Source organism: Peromyscus eremicus, chromosome 9 (genome assembly GCF_949786415.1).
Source record: "Peromyscus eremicus chromosome 9, PerEre_H2_v1, whole genome shotgun sequence".
Taxonomy (NCBI): Eukaryota; Metazoa; Chordata; class Mammalia; order Rodentia; family Cricetidae; genus Peromyscus; species Peromyscus eremicus.
Genome location: NC_081425.1, coordinates 6,972,006 through 6,990,312, shown reverse-complemented (window position 1 = coordinate 6,990,312; position 18,307 = coordinate 6,972,006). Strand labels below are relative to the sequence as shown.

At 41.9% G+C, this 18,307-nt stretch overlaps 1 protein-coding gene across 1 annotated transcript in view; it reads left to right on the top strand.

Moving 5' to 3' along the window:
• Window positions 1-18,307, top strand: part of Gpc6 (glypican 6) — a 1,034,707-nt gene that overhangs the window by 946,547 nt on the left and 69,853 nt on the right. Inside the window, exon 6 of the mRNA XM_059273217.1 lies at window positions 3,440-3,583. Within this exon, the coding sequence (XP_059129200.1) occupies window positions 3,440-3,583 (144 nt within the window). The remainder of the gene's footprint in view (window positions 1-3,439; window positions 3,584-18,307) is intronic.

Sequence of the window (18,307 nt, the reverse complement as noted above, 5' to 3'; positions counted from 1 at the left end):
CTCCTTAACTCATACTTAATTTCTAAATGGAAATAATAATCTGGTTATAATTACAAGTAACATGATATAATAATCCCACAAATCATTGCAAACACATTAACCAGTTCACAATTATACCTAATATGATATAACTGTCCTGTACAACCTCACATTATAAATTTTAAAATAGGTGGCAATGTCCCCTGAGGGACAGTCTTTTAGTATCTCATACTTAAATATGATAACCACTGATATTCTCTTAGTTGATGTTACAATACTTGATAAATTGAGGGAAGAAAACACAAATATCTATACAAACATATTCTTAACAAAATATGACAGAAACACTCATGTTGGTTATAATGCTTTTTCTGCAACCAGTCACACGGCCTAAGTTGGTGTTTAGAACTACCTTCCTCTACCGCCCATTCTGTATTCCCTTTACCCTCAGCAAGTGCCTCAGCAGGTCTTTTCCTGGAGGAGGGACCCATACCTTCATTCCTGATGGATTTATGCCCTTTGTCATCCTGCCTGGATTAGGTTGTTGTAGCTTCCTATTAACTTTAATCACATGACATGGTAGCCCCCAAGAGACACCGTAAAGGATCTCCTGCACTTAACTCCATTGTGGAGAAGCAATCCCATTTCTCTGTGGTAACCTGGATCTATCACCCCTCCTAACATCGTTGTTCCTTTCTTAGTCTGTTGGCTTAAGGGCATTAGAAGCCTAAAGTGACCAGCGGGATGTCCGACCTTGCAGTTCAATGGAACGTTTGTTGTGGCCCCAGCAGGAGCACCCTCACCTCTGAAACCAAACCTTCTAAGCCAGCAGAAATTAGAGTTGTGGGAACAGGAAGCAGAGTCTTCCCTAGTGGGTTACTGGGGATGACAGTAAGTAGAACTATTCCATTTTCTACCCCTTGATTCCTGGACCCCATGGATCCTGCTTTCCTGGGAGAAACAGTACCATACATTGGACACTGATTAAAAGCATATTCCATCCTCTGGAGAACCCTGCCCCAGCTCTCCATGCTGCTGCCCCTAACTGGCACTGTAACTTTAAAAAGCCATTCCATCTTTCCATCAAGCCAGCTGCTTCAAAATGGTGGAAAACATGGTAAGAATGCTGGATTCCATGATTGTGGGTCCACTGTCACATTTCTCTGCCTATAGAGTAAAGGTCCTTGGTCAGAAGCAATATTGTGTAGAATATCTTGATGATGGATAAGACGTTTTGTAAGTGCGTGGATGGTAGTTTCAGCAGAAGCATTTAGCAGGAAAGGAGGATCCACAATAGGAATAAATATCTGCTCCAGTAAGGACAAAGCATCGGTCTTTCTACGGAGGAGTGGTCTAATTTCATCCACCAAGTCATTGGCTGATCACCCCAGGGAATGGTGCCATATCTGGGGCTCAGTGTTGGTCTCTGCTCTTGGCGCTCATCAGTAGCTGTAGCTAGGTCAGCCTTGGTGATTGGAAGTTCACGTTGTCAAGTCAAGGCATAACCTCCATCTTTGTCATCACAACCAATTTGTTCATGTGCTCATTGGGCAATGACAGGGATGTCTGGGGGAAAAGCCTGACTGTCCACAGAATGGGTCATCCTGTCTACTAGACTGCTGAACTTCTCTGTTGAAGTCATCTTTTGATGAACATTACATAAGACACAAATATCTTCACATCCTTCACCCACTTTGAGAGATCTAGCCACACATACTTCTTCCCCAGATGTCTTTCTCACCAATTTTCCACTCTTATTCTTTCCAAGTCCTTTACCATCCAGCCAATCCATTGGCTACAGCCCATGAATCAGTGAACAATTACATGTCTGGCCATTTCTCCTTCCAAACCAAATATATGAATGACCATGTATAGTGCCAGAAGTGCTGGACACTGTGAAGATTTCCCTTCACTGGTTTCTTTCAAGGTTGTCCCAGAAAGGGGTTGTAATGCTGCAGCTGTCCATTTCTGAGTGGTTCCTGCAGAGCATGCAGAATCATCAGTAAGGCAGGCCCTACTATTCTCTTCCTTGGTCAAAGACCCAATTAAAAGCAGGTCTTTTCAATTCAAATTATTTCATTCCAAAAAAAGTCCCTCATAGGTATACCCAGCTGCTTGGGTTTTAGTTAATTCCAGAGGTAGTCAACCAAGAATAGCCATCATACTGTTTCCTGAAAGTCTAGGAAAGGGATTATCTCTTGATAGCTGGTACAAGGGAGAAAACATCTAGAAATAGTGAAGGAAATGTTCCCACACCGCCCTGAGTGGAATCACTGTGGAAAAAGATTGGCATCTCAGTCCCTAACTTCATTACAATAAAATGTTTGATTTCCCACGGCAACCCTAACAGTGACATGAACAGCTGTCAACAACAAAATTAGAAGAAAATGCCATTATGTGGATTTCACCCACATTTGCTTGTCCTATTTCCATACCATTGCTCAGGAGAATATTTTCAGAAAGTTCTTCCAGTAGAGGTTTTCATTATTCAAAAGGGAGCCCCACAGGTCTGGTATGCTGCAGATGACATACACTTGTTATGTGAGATAACATGGCTCCCAAATGGTTGCTTATTGAATGCCAAATCTGAGTACACAAAAGAGTCTGGGCCACAACGGGTTTAATCCTGAAACCATGCTATAAAGAATCTGCTATAATTCCCGCATTTAATGGTTGGTTCTTGCTATTTGTAGTGGTTATGTTCCATATGGTCATGCGAACTGACTTGGCAAATACTGAATCCTAATTCCTAAGAGGAACATGGGATTAGATGCTACTGGGTAGCGTGACTTGACAACCCAACTGGAATCATGTTCCAATTTGTTTTAGTTTAAGAAACCTTATGAAGTGTATGTAAAATGTATGTTATCCTTATGAGACACATCACTTCCTTCCTGGTGTCTGGCACATTAGACAGTGTGTAAGCTCTGTCTACATCAGGGACCCATTTATCCAGTGAAATCACAGAGAAAACACACACAGTGTAAAAACATGGATTAAGCAGACCACAAGAAGGGCTATTCTTTACAGTAAGACATAGAAACTGGAATAGAGAGGGCCTTCGTTCAACATTACCTGAGAATATGTACATGGGGCCATTCAATTTTTCTTTTTTTTCTTTCTTTTTTTTTTTTGCCACGTTGTCTATATCAATGAAAGTATTGTGAGTACTGATTTTAGGTTTTACAAATGAATTTTCAGTAAGAAGACAAATTTGCAAATAAGAAATTTGTAGATAATGAGGACTGGCTGTATGTGGCAAAACTGTGAGCTGGTCACTCCATATTCATGTGACAATTCTTTTCTACTGGTGTTTATACACCTTTAAATTAAAAAAGTAGAAATCAGAGATTTTCGAAGTGAGAATTTCATGAAAAAAGTGTGAGGAGTCCTGTACCATTGCTTCTGGATTGTGAGTTTGACATCAGTTTCATGGTGATGCTCCCTCTGCTTCTCCTAGGTCTTTCAGGGCTGTGGCCAGCCCAAACCTGCTCCAGCTCTCAGATCCGCTCGCTCGGCTCCAGAAAATTTTAACACCCGTTTTCGTCCCTACAACCCTGAGGAAAGACCCACAACTGCAGCGGGCACGAGCTTGGACAGGCTGGTGAGTACTCCAACTGATGACCAGGATGCCAGGCCATTTGCTAAGGTACAGGCTGTGGGATCCCCAACACTGGCTGGAAATGCCATCTTATGCTTGGACCTGCTCCTGTCCCAATTACAGTGGTTGACAGTAAAAGATTTTTGTTTTTTACTTTTAGATCGTGGATTTGATTATTTAGGAACTCTTAAGACTGCTAATCCACTAGTGCAGTGACTAGGATTCCAACTTTATATTTCTTCTGAAATGCTGCTCTCAAAGCCCGGTTGCTGGGTCTTTCAGATGTATAATTACAAAACCACATTTCTAATTCATGTGCTTCATTTCTTTTCTTTAAATGCTTGCTTATGTGATTATAATGTCCTGTCATTTTCTTATGATTTCTCATAGTCTAACTTTTCTGTTTGGAAAGTCTCTTTCAGGAAGTTCCAAATTAATGCTACTTTTTTTTTCTTCCCTAAATGCCTTTGAAAAATAGGGGTCTTAGGACCATTTAAATGTGTGTTGGGGACTGGATGGCTTTTAAGTAAGAAAAATGTATCTTGTGATGGCTACTATACACATAATAAATATAATTTTTAAAGTGTTTTTAAAAAACAAATTTAGCATAAAAATTAAGAGCTCCTAATTTCAAAGAAATATGGCCTGATCATTTCCAATTCAATGTCTTCAATCTATAATGCTGTAAACAATCTATACACCTGTGCTGTTAGTGCTGCGGATGCTGCTTTGCCAATTATCTTGATGTAAAATTAGCAGATAAAACCCTCAGGGTCATACAGCATTTGAACCACGTCTGATTGTGTCATATAAACTCAATCTCGAGGGTTGTTGGTTGTGAAATACTTTTATTAGTCACTGTTATGAATGGCTTTACGGTTTTAGTTAATGCCCCTTCCACAGTGTAGAACTCGTAAGATTAAATTGGTTGTGTTTGGACTCCATGTAAGTACATCTGAGCATTTCTCTCCATAAAAAATCAAACGAATGTAACAACATAAAGGTCTATCCATTAAGTGTCAAAGTGAAAGGTGGCTGTTCTCGTTAACTGCTAAATTATGCTTTGAATTTATTACCCTTTATTAGCAAATAAAATCCCTTCTTCAGCACAGGTTTCAGAAAGGGAATCATAAGCGTGATTGCTTGGACCTATTCCCCCTTGCTCACCACGTCCTCTATCACATTTTCAAGAATATTTGAAAAATAGTTACTATTTGTCTTTTAAGCAACCAACTCTACTCTGCCAACTGACAACTCGGTCAGCTTTTTCCAAGAATGTTGGTTTTCTTTAGAGTACATTGCTTGGATTCTACTTCACAAAATGCTGTGTGTCTCTCAAAGCAGAAACATTTGGGGAGTACAGATTTGATTGCATTTTAGCTAGTGTGAACTCAGCCGTTAGAGGAGGTTGGGCCCGTCAAGATTTTGCTAACCCCAGTTTAAAACTGGAATACAATGTCAGATGAATCTGTTTTTGACATCTCATGTGCAAAATTGTGCCCACAAAGGACAGTATTGTTTTACACATCTCAAAAATCTCTTATAGGAAACTTCCTGTTAAATCTTCTCACAATAAGTGAATAAAGTTTTTAAAAAACAAGGACATGTTATATACGTAGTTAAACTGCATTAAATTTGGACACCGTAGTGATATTCTATGACAAAGGAATATTTCTCCTTTGAAACAATGAAGCATTTCTCCAGGCTAAGTTAACACATGCCCTTAAATGAGGAAAATAAAATAAGGAGAAAACAACCTGCTACTCCACACAGTCTTAGTGCAGCAAAACACAAACTAAATAAAACACAACACTGAAAATTTCCTTGATCTTCAAAGTCTGACAGATACGTAAGCCAGGATTTAAACCTTAAAATGAAATAAAATAAAAAACTTCACCAAGTAACCTTTAAAATGCACCCCTGAAAGGAGTCTAGAAAAGTATTGAAGACATTCTATTTTATATCCCCTGCAAATATTTTTAATCAATCTTTTTCTAACAATAAATGACAGTGGTTAACCACTTGTCATGTGTAAAAACCCAGGGCCAGTCCCAGAGCGTAGGTATTCAAGCCAGGAGCTACGTTTATTGTACAATGTTCTCCATCGGTACTAATACCGACTTCCCCCTGGGTGTGACTTCAGGCTGTGTAGGTGAGAACGGCAGTTTTGCTCATACTGTATGTTATGAGATTCTGATCTCCTTTCAGATCTGAGAATTAGCCATTTGTAACAGCCAGCCTCCTTCCAGTTCCTCTCCCTCACTCCTAAGATCATTTGTTCCCACATCAAAAGATGTTCTGCTGAGGTTATTCTTAAGGCATAGACGCTGGGCCCCAAGCTCCCATCAGAGGCTCCCTTTGCAGCCCCTGGCTTCCCCAAGGCCATTTCCCTTTAAGCACCTGCTTGCCTTCTGAAGAGAGGTAAGCAGTCGAATGTGGTCTTTTATGGACCTGTTCAAGGGGCAACCCTGGTGAATTCTCCAGCTGGGTCTGTTCTCTATTACTGCCTGTCCCCACTGTTCATAAACAAGGCTTGTGATACCTACTCCTGTTTTAATTTTTCCCTGAGAAGACGTTTCCTGAATAGTTATAAGAAGCATGTGTCCCAGAAAAGGAGGAAATTGGAAAAGATTTCTCTGTTTCAGCAGAGAAAATGTTTTAAAAGTCAACATCGAAAGAATTCTCCCCTCACCCCACCCATTTACCTAAATGAAAATCACTGCATTCTGACGCTTGTGGAGGGTGACTTCTTGACATCCTTTAAATTAGTGCCTGTGGTATTGACTCTGGAATCCGTTGGTAAATGTTCTTATGTCAGTTATTGTAAAACTGTATTTTTATGTGAACTGATAATTGAGGGGTTTGTTTTAGAAATAAAGGTCTCAAACCCCAAGTCACTGCTAAAACTCACAGAAGAGAATCAGAAAGAACACAGTATCTTTCAAAAGGCCCAATCCCTTCAGAAGGAGCCTGGAAATTCTCATCTCACAAGGAAAAGTTTTCATTTGTTCTTCGAAAGTTGTGCGAGCCTAAAATGCTGTTGACAGTAGCCAGCAGCCTCCAAACATGCTAGGCTCAAGTCATGCTTTGTTTTCCAAAACCAAAAGATTGTATTTGTGTGAATTCAGCTGCTGATAGAAAGCTGGCTTTGGGGGAAATATCAGAGTCCTCACTGCCAACAGCCGCGTTTTACTGAGGATGCCAAGGCCATCACCTGATCCCACTAACAGGCTGGCCTCACCATCATATCTCACCCCAGCAGCCTTCCTGTCCCCACAGGCTGCTAAAGGTTTCCAGTTAAGTGGGCCAGAGGTCATTATTTGCACTCTGAAGGGGATTTTCTCCTTTTCATAAATTTATCCTCTGTGGATTCTCTGAAATACCTTGATGGAAGGCTATGAGTCTAGAAAGTTCTCGCTCACTGGAAACATCAGGTACAAAACTAATTCAGCATGAAGTCACTAGAGTTCTCAGGTCTGAGCACAGAGAGGTGTTGGGCATCATCTCCTGAAAGGCAATTAGATGAAGAGCCCTGAAAATTAGAGTACAATGTGCTCACTCGGTGCGCTAAGGCAGAGACTGTCTGTTACTTACAGCAGCTCTTTCATTAGGGCAAATCTGAACTCTAAATTATAGCCCTTAGAGGAATGCAATTTATAAAAGTCAACCTTAAAAAAAAAAAAGACTTGGAAGTTAACTCATCAAGCTGTGATGATTTAATCCAAAGCAACTCCAGTAAGTATCTCACCTTGTCCTGGTTGTCAGGATTTCCTGGTTATTCTCCAAGTCACTAAGAATGTGGGCAGGGTAGATGGAGTGTCAGCCAACTGATGAGTCTAATATGCCTTTTGCTGTGCTATGATGTATAAAATAATCTCTTTTTCTTTTTCTTTTGAATTTGTTTTCCTCTTGCTTCCCAGAGGACTGTGTGGAGGACCATGCAGCATAGTGTAAGCACTGGTCTCATTCTTTCGTTCATCCCATTTTTCTAGAACATTCCTGAGAAATGCTACCTTCCCTTTTAACCCTAACCCCAACCTTTCCCCTTATCTGGTATGAGTAGACCACTGTGTGGGGTCAACTTGCTTCCTCATTTGGTATTTACGGCTCATAACTGCTTTGGTATTCTTTCCCAGTGGCAAGGTTTCCAATCTAATCTTCGTGGAACACTGCTTCATTTGGTGGGTGATTAAATTCTATTCTAATGTTCAGACTGTTGTCATCTGTCTGAAAAACTCACCCATCCCAGTGGGCCATATTGGCCTTTTCTTCTTGTGCTGAGAGAATAATTACCTCACTATTAATAAGAACAAATCGGCATCGACTCTCATGCACAAGGAACTAATTTTTCCATTAGCAGGGACATGGAGAATTTAGGGCTTAAAAAGAATTTATGCTATAAACTGTTTTCTCTATATATATTTTGTTGTTGTTCCTATTTGAATGTACTGGGTGTGTTGTTTTAGTCTGGTTTTGTTGTTGTTGGTTTGTTTGTTTTAGCATTATGGGAGAGGGTACTGGATATTGTTTTATCTGAAAGTGGCCTGTATAGGGCTGAAGATGAGAACTCTAGGTTGCCTTGACTATTCCCATTAACTAAAACATTACAGAATGTGGTTTTCACTATTTCATGATGGTAACATTCTTTCAGAAGGACCTGCATCCTTAAGCCAGAAATTTGGTACATACCTGTAATCCCAGTTCAAAGCCAACCTGGGCTACCTGGAGAGTCCAAGGCCAGCCTAGGGCTACATATCCTGTCTGAAACAAAACAAATTTCACAAAGGTCTGTACACTACATGTGTCCTGCAACCAGGAAAAGGGGTATCTGTCACTGGAGGAGTACTTATTTTTCAATGAGCACTTGCATGATATAATGGTATTCTCTATCCCCATCCCCACCCCCTCCTTAACCTAGTTGGTACTGGTACTGTGTGAAAGTTTTCCTTTAGAACTCATTTATTTCAATGAGAACCTGTCCATGCTGAGTAGCTACCCATCTATGGTACAAGTTCTAGCCCAGGGCACTTTGGATGAGGTAAGAGAACCTAAGACTTAAGTCTAGAACAGGAACATCCTAGGAAGGAAGCCGTAGAGGAAGAAACAGGAGGACAGAGGACTCAAGGGTTCCTGATATTAACTAGAGGATGAGAGGGAAAGTCATGGCTGGGTAAGTTTGGCTTCTGTCAGTCTGGCCAAAGGAGTAGCCAGAACGGCTCCAGCCAAGTATAGCCCACACTTGCTCTTCCCTACACACTGCCTCCAGATCGCCATTTGTTCCAGCAAACGAGCGTGTGATCTCCTCAGCAAAGGGTTACCATGAGCCTGCCACTTCACCCCTAGAATCTCACCTTCCTTCAATGTCCTGGGATGAATATAATCACACTAGCACCCCTTATCTGCTGGGCTTCCCTTGTTTACTGTCACCAAACATTAAACCCCAAATTCGAGTTTTGATAGGATCTTTCAAAAAAACAGCTACATCTTCTTCAATTCATTGGTATTTAGTAGAAGCAAGCATGTTATCAATAATACCACATACAGGCTTGGGTACTGGCAAAACACTATCAAGATATGTGCGTTGGGGCTGGGAAGGTACCTCAGTGCTGGCCTAGTATGTGCACAGTCCAAGGTTCAATCTCCAGCATTGGGAGGGGGAGGGAGCGGGGAAGAGGAGAGAGAGGGAACAGGGGGAGGCACCAATTTAATTTTTTTTTTAATATTGCTTTGAAACAAAATGGATGCGGCAACAAACGTTCTGGACTTTGATTTTTTCAGAGTAAAATGATAGTCATAAAAAATGTTCTCCCATGCCTCTCTGGGGCCATTTGGATGTGATTTAGGAAGCCTGGGTTGTAAGGATTGGGAAACAGTTGTTCATTTCAAATTGCCACAGCATTTCATTGGCACCTCAAAGGAGTCTGCATCCGGGCGAGCTCCACCACTTTGCATTTCAAAAGGGTGTCAAGCTGGATTTAAGAAACCCTTTCATTTTCCAGAGGTGCAGCCCCTCTCTTTAGGTTGGAACTGATCCTTCTACTGTCTGTCCCAACACACACACACACACACACACACACACACACACACACACACACACTCACCCACCCTTCCATCTTTGCTTAGCCTGAATAAGAAGAAGAAAAACATCCCAAACAACAGGAAACCAGATTCTCTGCTTTAATTAGTTTCCTAAAGATAAATGGGTCAAAGTTAGATTGGCTTGCAGTCTCCGCTGCAGCTGAGTAAATTATGCCCACTCACCCCTGCAAACCGCTACTGCTCAGTCCCCTTCGGATCAGGAGCTGCACTGTCTTGCCTGAACCTGCTTTATCTGTTTGCTATCAAACCCCACTGAGACACCCCAGTTTCATTTCCACCCTTGGAAATAACAGCAGCAAAATGCAGTGTGCTTTCAAAGCCAGAAGAAAATAAAAATACATGAAAACCAGCCCACCCGACTTATTCTGTCTGTTGCTTGCTGTTCTACCGGTAACACACGCAGCATGAGGCTGCAAAGAAATGCCTTTCCCATTCAGGAGGTTTGCACTTGATTGGGCCCAAGTGGGGACTCTCAGAAGACACCCATAAAAAGGGGTGACTTATCTCCACGATATGCTGCTTATTCTGTGCCTTTGAAGGATGCACAAATCTGAGTCAATGGAGCGCTGCTGGAAATCCACCAAAGAAGGCTGATGTCCTGGAATCCTCAGCTCCTTCCAACAGACGCAAGGCAAGGCCTTGTTCACCTCCTTGGGAAGTCATTCGTTCAGGCACATCAAAGAGGAGCAAATCGCTGGATTTCCTTGAGTGGGCTTGCACACCACCAGGAGAAAGACAGTTCGGAGACCTAGCTATAGTAACTTCCTGGGAACCGATACATACGTAGTCTCCATCGCTGCTTTAAAGACATGTTCAGAGAATCCTATGGCTCCTAACAGCAACATAAAACCATGCTACAGTTTTTATTCAGTATGAGTGTCTAAAATCTACCACCCCCCACCCACCAAAAAAAAAAAAATTCTGTTCAACTCTGTTAAACACTCCCTCCAACCTCATAAACACTTCAGTAAAAACTTTGGTGATCTTCATGTCATTAAAATGAAATGCTCCAGGCTCAGACTTAACAGGACTACCGTGGATTCGGGTCTATTTTATAGGCTGTCAATATATTTACTTTCTGCTTCAGACTTTGAAGTTTCTTTCAGAATTCCTAGACTTCAGGTAAAACCCAAATTGATGCATTCTATACTTCCAATCAATCCACACATGTGTGTATTGAATTCTTCGCTGCCGCACAGCACTTAGTAAAACTCCCTGCCACATAAGATCTACTTCGCAAGGAGATGTTAGTGCTGGCGTCATCAACAAGGGAGGGTTACTACTCACCAAAGACATTGCTTTGGATGTCAGTTACATATGTGCTGTCTCCTCCAGGGAACAGTAGGTAGAGTAGGGCTTCCTGAACCATTAGCACACAGTAAATAGGAATTTGATTTCATAATCTAGGATAGACTACACCAAACAAAATGGAGAAGGAATATTAACAAATGAATAATTATCGACAAAATATGTAAATGGAATACATTAAATATCTGCAGCATCCTGGGCATAGGCCGTGTCTAACAGCTCATTTTCTCTCTCACACACTAGAACTTTCTACGCGAGTCTTGAGCAAATTAAACGGAAACTTTGCTGTCAGTTACAAACTAGTCAAATGAAGAAGTCCATCTGCCTACTCATTTCCAGAACCTTCTTTTATCAAGAAATGAAACTGGTGTTTCAGTCAATTGATCAAAAAAAAAAAAAAAAACTTAACAAGCAAGTCATTAAATTAAAAATGTTTGTTCATGTGACACGTCAGTTGACATGGGCCTTTTTATTAAATATTGCTCAGCTTCCAGACCTTTTTCTTGTCATGGAAAACCTGCAGTAATTTTTCTTCCAAGCTGTCTGAGACATTTGCTCCACAACTCCCCAATGTGATGTTCATGCTTATGAGAGATAGAGCTAAGAAATGGGATATTTCATAACTACTAGCTCTGATATATTTGCTGTATAATCAATCAGCTTTTAACTGACTCTAGGGTCCATAGAATACATTTTAAAGCACTGGGAATTTGGCTATTCCCATAACATACGTGGACACTCTTTACTGCTGGCAATAAACCTCAGGCATAAACATTGTAGAGAAAAACCGAATGAAAGGAAGACCACTTGAGTGAAAATTCACTTTCCTTCATAAATGTTAAAGGTAGAGAGACATCTACAATATGTAGTAATTCTATCACTTAAGCTCATTCACAGTCATTTTCACCAAAAACCTCATTCCACAGATATTTTCTTACAACTTGAATATTGTCCAAGCTATTAGAAAATGGAAGCCAGGTTAACAGAAATGGAGTGAACTTTGAGCAGAGGCAACTCCACTATTATTAGCTTACGACACTTGGGGAGAGGATGTCTGCGGGTGTGATAGCTTTAGAACGGTTTTCAGTGCCATCTTAATCTAGACGGACAGCAACAACAGAAACAGAGCTGCCTCTAAGAAGAGCCCCACAGTGGTGCGCAGTCTAACACGTTGATTTCTTGTTTGTGTCAAAGGCCCACTGGTTGCCTGTGGGTCTGCAGCACCCTTCCTTCAGGCCCCTGGGGGACAGAGAAGCTGTTAATAGCTCTTCGTATGTCACACTAGCTGGAGAACTTGGCCATGTAAGAACAGTAGCTGTTAATGTCTCCTCCTGGAAGGAATGCATCACCTCATTCATATCTAATTGGCCAAAGTGAGTCATGTGACCAGGGCAGCCTTCCAAAAGTTAGTGATGGATATTGGTGTATGTCTCACGCAGATAGAATATAGACATGTTAGTGACGACACCGTCGAGATTTTTTTTTCTTTTTTCTTCTTTTAAAAAAATGTACTGATACTTTCACACATGCATAGTGGGTCGTCAGGACCACTCCCTACTCCCTCCCCTCCAACTTCCCTACACCCCTCAGTCAAGATTTTTAAACTGACCATCTGCTTTGTTATCCTCACTCCCTAAGGCAAATCTTGTATTGGAAACGCACACACGAGTAATCAGTCACTGGTTCATTCAAGAAGTATTTGTTGGCTCTAACCTGACAGAGTCAGAGCTCACGAATCCATGGAAAACAAGAATACAATTAACTATAAGTTAAATCAGAACATGCCATAATGATTGGCATGCAATGGACTGATCCTTTCATGTGCTTTTGAAAGAATGAGCATGAAAAAAAAAATGGGGAGCCAGGGGTGTAGACGGCTTGTCTTTCCCAGCAGATACACAATCTGGAGTTCAGTCTCCAGTACTGGCAAAAATAAAAATGTGTGCGTTGCTCCAGCACAGCAGCATCTCTAAATCCAGTGGACATCAGCTGCTTATGAAGTCCCTCTGAACTGGGAATTCAGTCCTGAGTCGACCACAGCATAGACATCTCACCCCATAGCTGATGTTAGTGACTCAAAGAAGGATGTAAGAGCCATGGCCGATGAGTAGGAGAAAGTGGCAGTAGGGAGACAGGATGAGCCTGGACGTTTTTATTGCTGGCGTTTAAGCATCTTTTGGATCCAGACAACATGTACTTCCAACGCGGCTTCCACATTGTGGACTCCGAGTGCCTGTCTTTTATAACTCTGTGTCATGTTTGCTTAGGCGAAGCAGTTTTTCTGCTTCTCCCCTTTCTGGGTCAACCTTGTTGAAACAAATCAAATTGTTCCCTCTTTCTCTCCCTTTCATACATCATCATTTAAAATGACTGAGAAGTTGCGTTCTGGACCCTGCCCTTGTCTCCTCTTCCAGTACCAGTTCATTTCTATGCAGTGTTCGTGAAGGAGAATGCTTTCTACAGGTTAACCAGGGAGGTTGCAGCAACTGATGGCAACAGCAAACACATCGACTGCAGTGAACAGTCAGGGAACGTGTGCGTCTTCGGCTTCTGCACGGAGCCATTTGCAAAATCTGAGAGCTTTGATCCTACTGGGAGAAAAATTACAATACAAATTCATAAATTATTTATGTGTAATGAGGGAAGAAACCGATGACTTTGTAAATTTTATTCTAAAGGATTTTGACCTCAGAAAACTCCCCCAAAGGAGCTGGCATTCATTTCTGTGAAATATACTTATCTACTGGCTTGAAAAGATGAGTACTTCCTGTGTTTCTTTCCTAGCTCTCTGAGTGCTAGGGAAAGGGGCAGGAGCTGAAACAGCCCTGGGAAGAAATAGAGACAACAAACTGCTTTAATTGATCTCACATAAAATGCCAAGACCCAGAGGCTGTCTATAGAACAAGACACATGTTACCTGGGAAAATCAAACTTTCTCTTTATACCTGTTCTCAAGAACAAGATGCTGCTTAGGAGTCTTCATCCTCTTGTTGGTGCAGGCTTCTTAGTAAAGGGGATACAGTTATAAGCTTTTTATACTTCCGTTTAAAAAGTCCTGAGTGGTGAGCCGGCTCGGCAGTTAAAGACACAAGCCTGTGTTCAGTGCCTGAGGTCCACATGGTGGGAGCAGGAAACTTACTCCAGCAAGTTGTCCTCTGACCTGCACACACACAAACCACACACACAAACCACACACACACACACACACACACACACACACACACACACACACACTATAGTTTAAATTTTTAAGTTTTCCTTCTCTAAGACCTTTTGTTCTACAGTTGTGCTATAAGCGTATATGTAAACTTTTTGCTCATTTTACTCAGGATATACTGAATTTTATTGAATATACTGAGTATACTGATATATACATGAATATACTGATATACTGAATATTTCTGAATCTGATTATTCTTTTCATTGTTCTGGAAAATTCTAAGTCATTGTCTTTTCAAATATTGTTTCAATGTACTTCATTTTCTGTCTTTGTTCCTACTTCTTAAGACATGGCATATGCTCTCACTGTGTTCTCCAGACTCTTAACCTTTCTTGGTCTCCTGTTATGATGAGAATCATTTATTTCACTCCCCTTCTCAGCTGATTAAAGCTTTCTCCCATGATACGTAATGTCCCACTTAATCCATCTGTGTACATTGATTTGATTGTTGGTTTCTGATGTTTGTTTCTTCCTTTCAAGTATGCTGGCTTTAACATCTTGCTGCTTCTCATGTTCTTGATTCTACGTTTTCCATTTTAAACACATTCCCTTTACACTTAAGTTTGTACTTTGAGTGTTGAAGAGTTTACTGATCTTGTCTAGCAGTTATGCAGATTCTCAAGAATAGTACTTTATTTCTTTGTATTCCAACCGTGTGTGTGTGTGTGTGTGTGTGTGTGTGTGTGTGTGTGTGTGTACGTGTGTACGTATTCCTTGGACAATCAGTAGGAATTCTTTTTTGACCTGTATTGAAGGTTCTGTCTACTTCATGCTCACCCTGAAGGTTCCCCGTAGACCCCCGTAGTATTTATCTGGGCACTGATGCAGGCTCATCACCGAAAGCCTTACTTTAATCTTCTGTCCTTTACTCAACCTACAGATGGATTAAAGGCAAAGCTTAAGGCATCCAGGTCTGAGGAGTGTCCTTCCGGCAGAAGCCAGCCTTGGTGTTCTTATTCCGAGTATAGAGTCCCATTCTTACCTAGCTTATGACTTTGAAGATTTCTTTCTTGCCAACTATTTGACTCCTTAAAAATATAATTTCTAGATTTTATGTGGTAGTGTTAGTTGATTTTAGTAGGCAGAGCTGTCAGGAGATCCAGTTTTCTATATTTCCCAAGAAATGCATAGAAACACACATACACAAACACACACACACACACACACACACACACACACACACACACACATACACACACACATTTACACATGGTAACTTTGTCCACCAGGAATGAGTCAAGATCTTTAGACCTAATGAAATGTTAACCATTTTTCATTCAGAGCATTGTAATAATTATTTACCTGGGTCCTCTGTTTCTGATCATTTTTTTTTTTTAGAAAGCGCTGTTCTAGTGAGCTACAGGGCTGTTGGTGTTGTTGGCTAACAGTATTCTAGGGACCTACATGAATTCTTGATCAGCAAATTCCACGGCCCCAACTCTGTGGCTCCAATTCAGCCAAGCTTGAGCCTCTTGACCCAAGTCCTTCACAGGAACAAGGTCTCACAAATAAGACCCAGGCTTCTAGGTACACACACACAGAGAACACCGAGAGAGAGAGGGAGAGAGAGAGAGAGAGAGAGAGAGAGAGAGAGAGAGAGAGAGAGAGAGAGAGAGAATACCTCCAGAACTCATTGCTTGTAGGTTTCTCCTATGGCAAATTCTAAATAAAAGATGCCACTCCTTGCAAAGAGCCTTCACCAAAGTAAACCCAAGTAGACCATTCATGACATTTTTATGTTGCCACCTGCTCATCTCCATAAACTTACCAATCTGGACCAACTGTGCAAAACAATAGAAACTAAGCAGTCAACCCTGGGATACGGGGTGATGGGAGTCATTGAGGAACACTCCTCCAGTGATGATATTCAGTTGCTTGTGTGGGGCATGTCAATTACTATTTCAACCTAGTTCAAGTGCACTTTTCATAGCACAGCTTTGTGTCACTTAATAACTGGGGTATCTTTTAAAAAATACCTCAGGAGGTGATTCTGGCCCTGGGTGGGCATCATAGAGTAAGTGTACTCTGTCTCAGATGACTTAGTTCAGCCACAGGACCTTTGGAGGCAAAAATGATGCACACTGAACACAAGAAGCCACTTGACCTCACAGAACATACTATTTTACAGGAAATGCTATGTATAAGCTTTTAAAGCACACTCTAAATAATAATAGTAAAAAAACGCTGTACAGTGAATACATAAGCCAGCAAGAAATGTAACTGTTTACAGTCACTGCCAGTAGTGGACTGTACACAATGGTGTTTGCTGTTTTATACAACCAAAGCATAGTGGCTTTATTGACAAAAGTGTAGACAGAAGCCTGAGGAACACTTGAGCTAGTGTTCTGATGTCACTAGGCCATGGAACTTTTCAGCTCCTGGCACCACCCTCATATTTTAGCTCAAGACTACATTCTGCTGGGCATTGTGGAACAAGCACTTCCATATCTGAAGCTGCAAATCTCTCCCATAGACCACACAACACTGTCTTAACCAGAATTCTGGACCTCATGGACTGGTGTGGCTCCTGGTTCCTAATACATGCTGTTATGGTTTGGGACTTTACTGTTCCTCAAAGACCCATATGCCAAAGGGTTGGTCACCAACTTGTGGTGTTCCTGGGAGGTGGGAGAGCCTATGGGAAGTGGGATATAGTGGAAGGAACATAGGAAGGTAAGCTGTGCCCTTGATGGGAGCATTAGCACCCAGTGTCACATCTATCCTTCCATCCCTTTCTCTCCCTCCTTCCTGCTCTCCCTCTCCTGCCTGGCAGCCTTCTCTGCCACACCCTTAATCTATGATGTTCTGTGCCTCCACAGCCAAAAACAGAAGGGCCAAGCAACCACTCTGCCTCTGAAACCGTGAGGCAAAACCAGCCTCCCCCGCCCCCATGTAAAGTGGTTACCACAGAACCCACTAACATATAGGTCTGCCAGGTAAGCTGGCATGGCACCCAAGTGTACTCCATTTCTTTCATTCATTCTTTCTCTACCTGCCTCAGACAGGTAGAGAACAAAAGCTGTATTTGGTCTCCTCACACCTGCTGCTGTGTGCTCCAGGTGAGAACTGAAGACTGGAAAGACATCAACCCACACAACTGGGCACTGCTATCCCTGTATCATGCTCTTCCTCAGCCCTGTGTGAAGATCCTGCCCCACATTGGCAGAAGTCCACCTGTATCTGTGTCCCCCGGCATAGGTTAGAAGAGCAGAATGACATGTTATGGCCATGTGGTAGCTAAGGGATTTCTTAATCTTGTCTCATTTTTGACTTGTGAAACATTTGTCAAATATCTGTGATGTGGCTGCATCAGGAGTAAGCTTTACGTCCTTGCTGAGCCATGCTCTGCATTAAACCTCATTGCTATTACCAGTGTTAGCAGGGATAACAACCCGTGGTGGTATTGTGTTCCCCCAAAATATTGTGCACCCTAATAAACTTATCTGGGGTCAGAGAACTGAACAGCCACTAGATACAGAGGCCAGAAATTGGTGGCACATGCGCCTTTAATCCTATCACTTGGGAGGCAGAGATCCATCTGGATCTCTGTGAGTTTAAAGACACACTGGAAACAGCCAGGCATGGTGATACACGCCTTTAATCCCAGGAAGTGAGCCTTTAATCCCAGGAAGTGATAGTAGGAGGCAGAAAGGTATTTAAGGTGTGAGGATGAGGAACTAGAGCCTGATTAAGCTTTTAGGCTTTCGAGCAGCAGTTCAGCTGAGATTCATTCTGGATGAGGACTCAGAGGCTTCCAGTCTGAGGAAACAGGATCAGCTGAGGAATTAGCAAGGTGAGGTAGCTGTGGCTTGTTCTGCTTCTCTGATCTTCCAGCATTCACCCCAATACCTGGCTCCAGGTTTGTTTCTACTAATAAGAACTTTTAAGATTCATGCAACAAACGATAGTAGATTGTCGGCAGTTACTAACAGCATTCAGTTGAAAAGATTCAGGCATGTGGGGGAAATAAGTTTAAGGCGAGCCTGCAGACAAACACATCTACCCCAACCCTTGCTCTGTACAGTGTCTTGTTAGGCTTCATGCTTCAGCAGTGAGGATGGGCTGCTCAAACTGGGCGCAGGTGGGCCGGTCACTGAGGA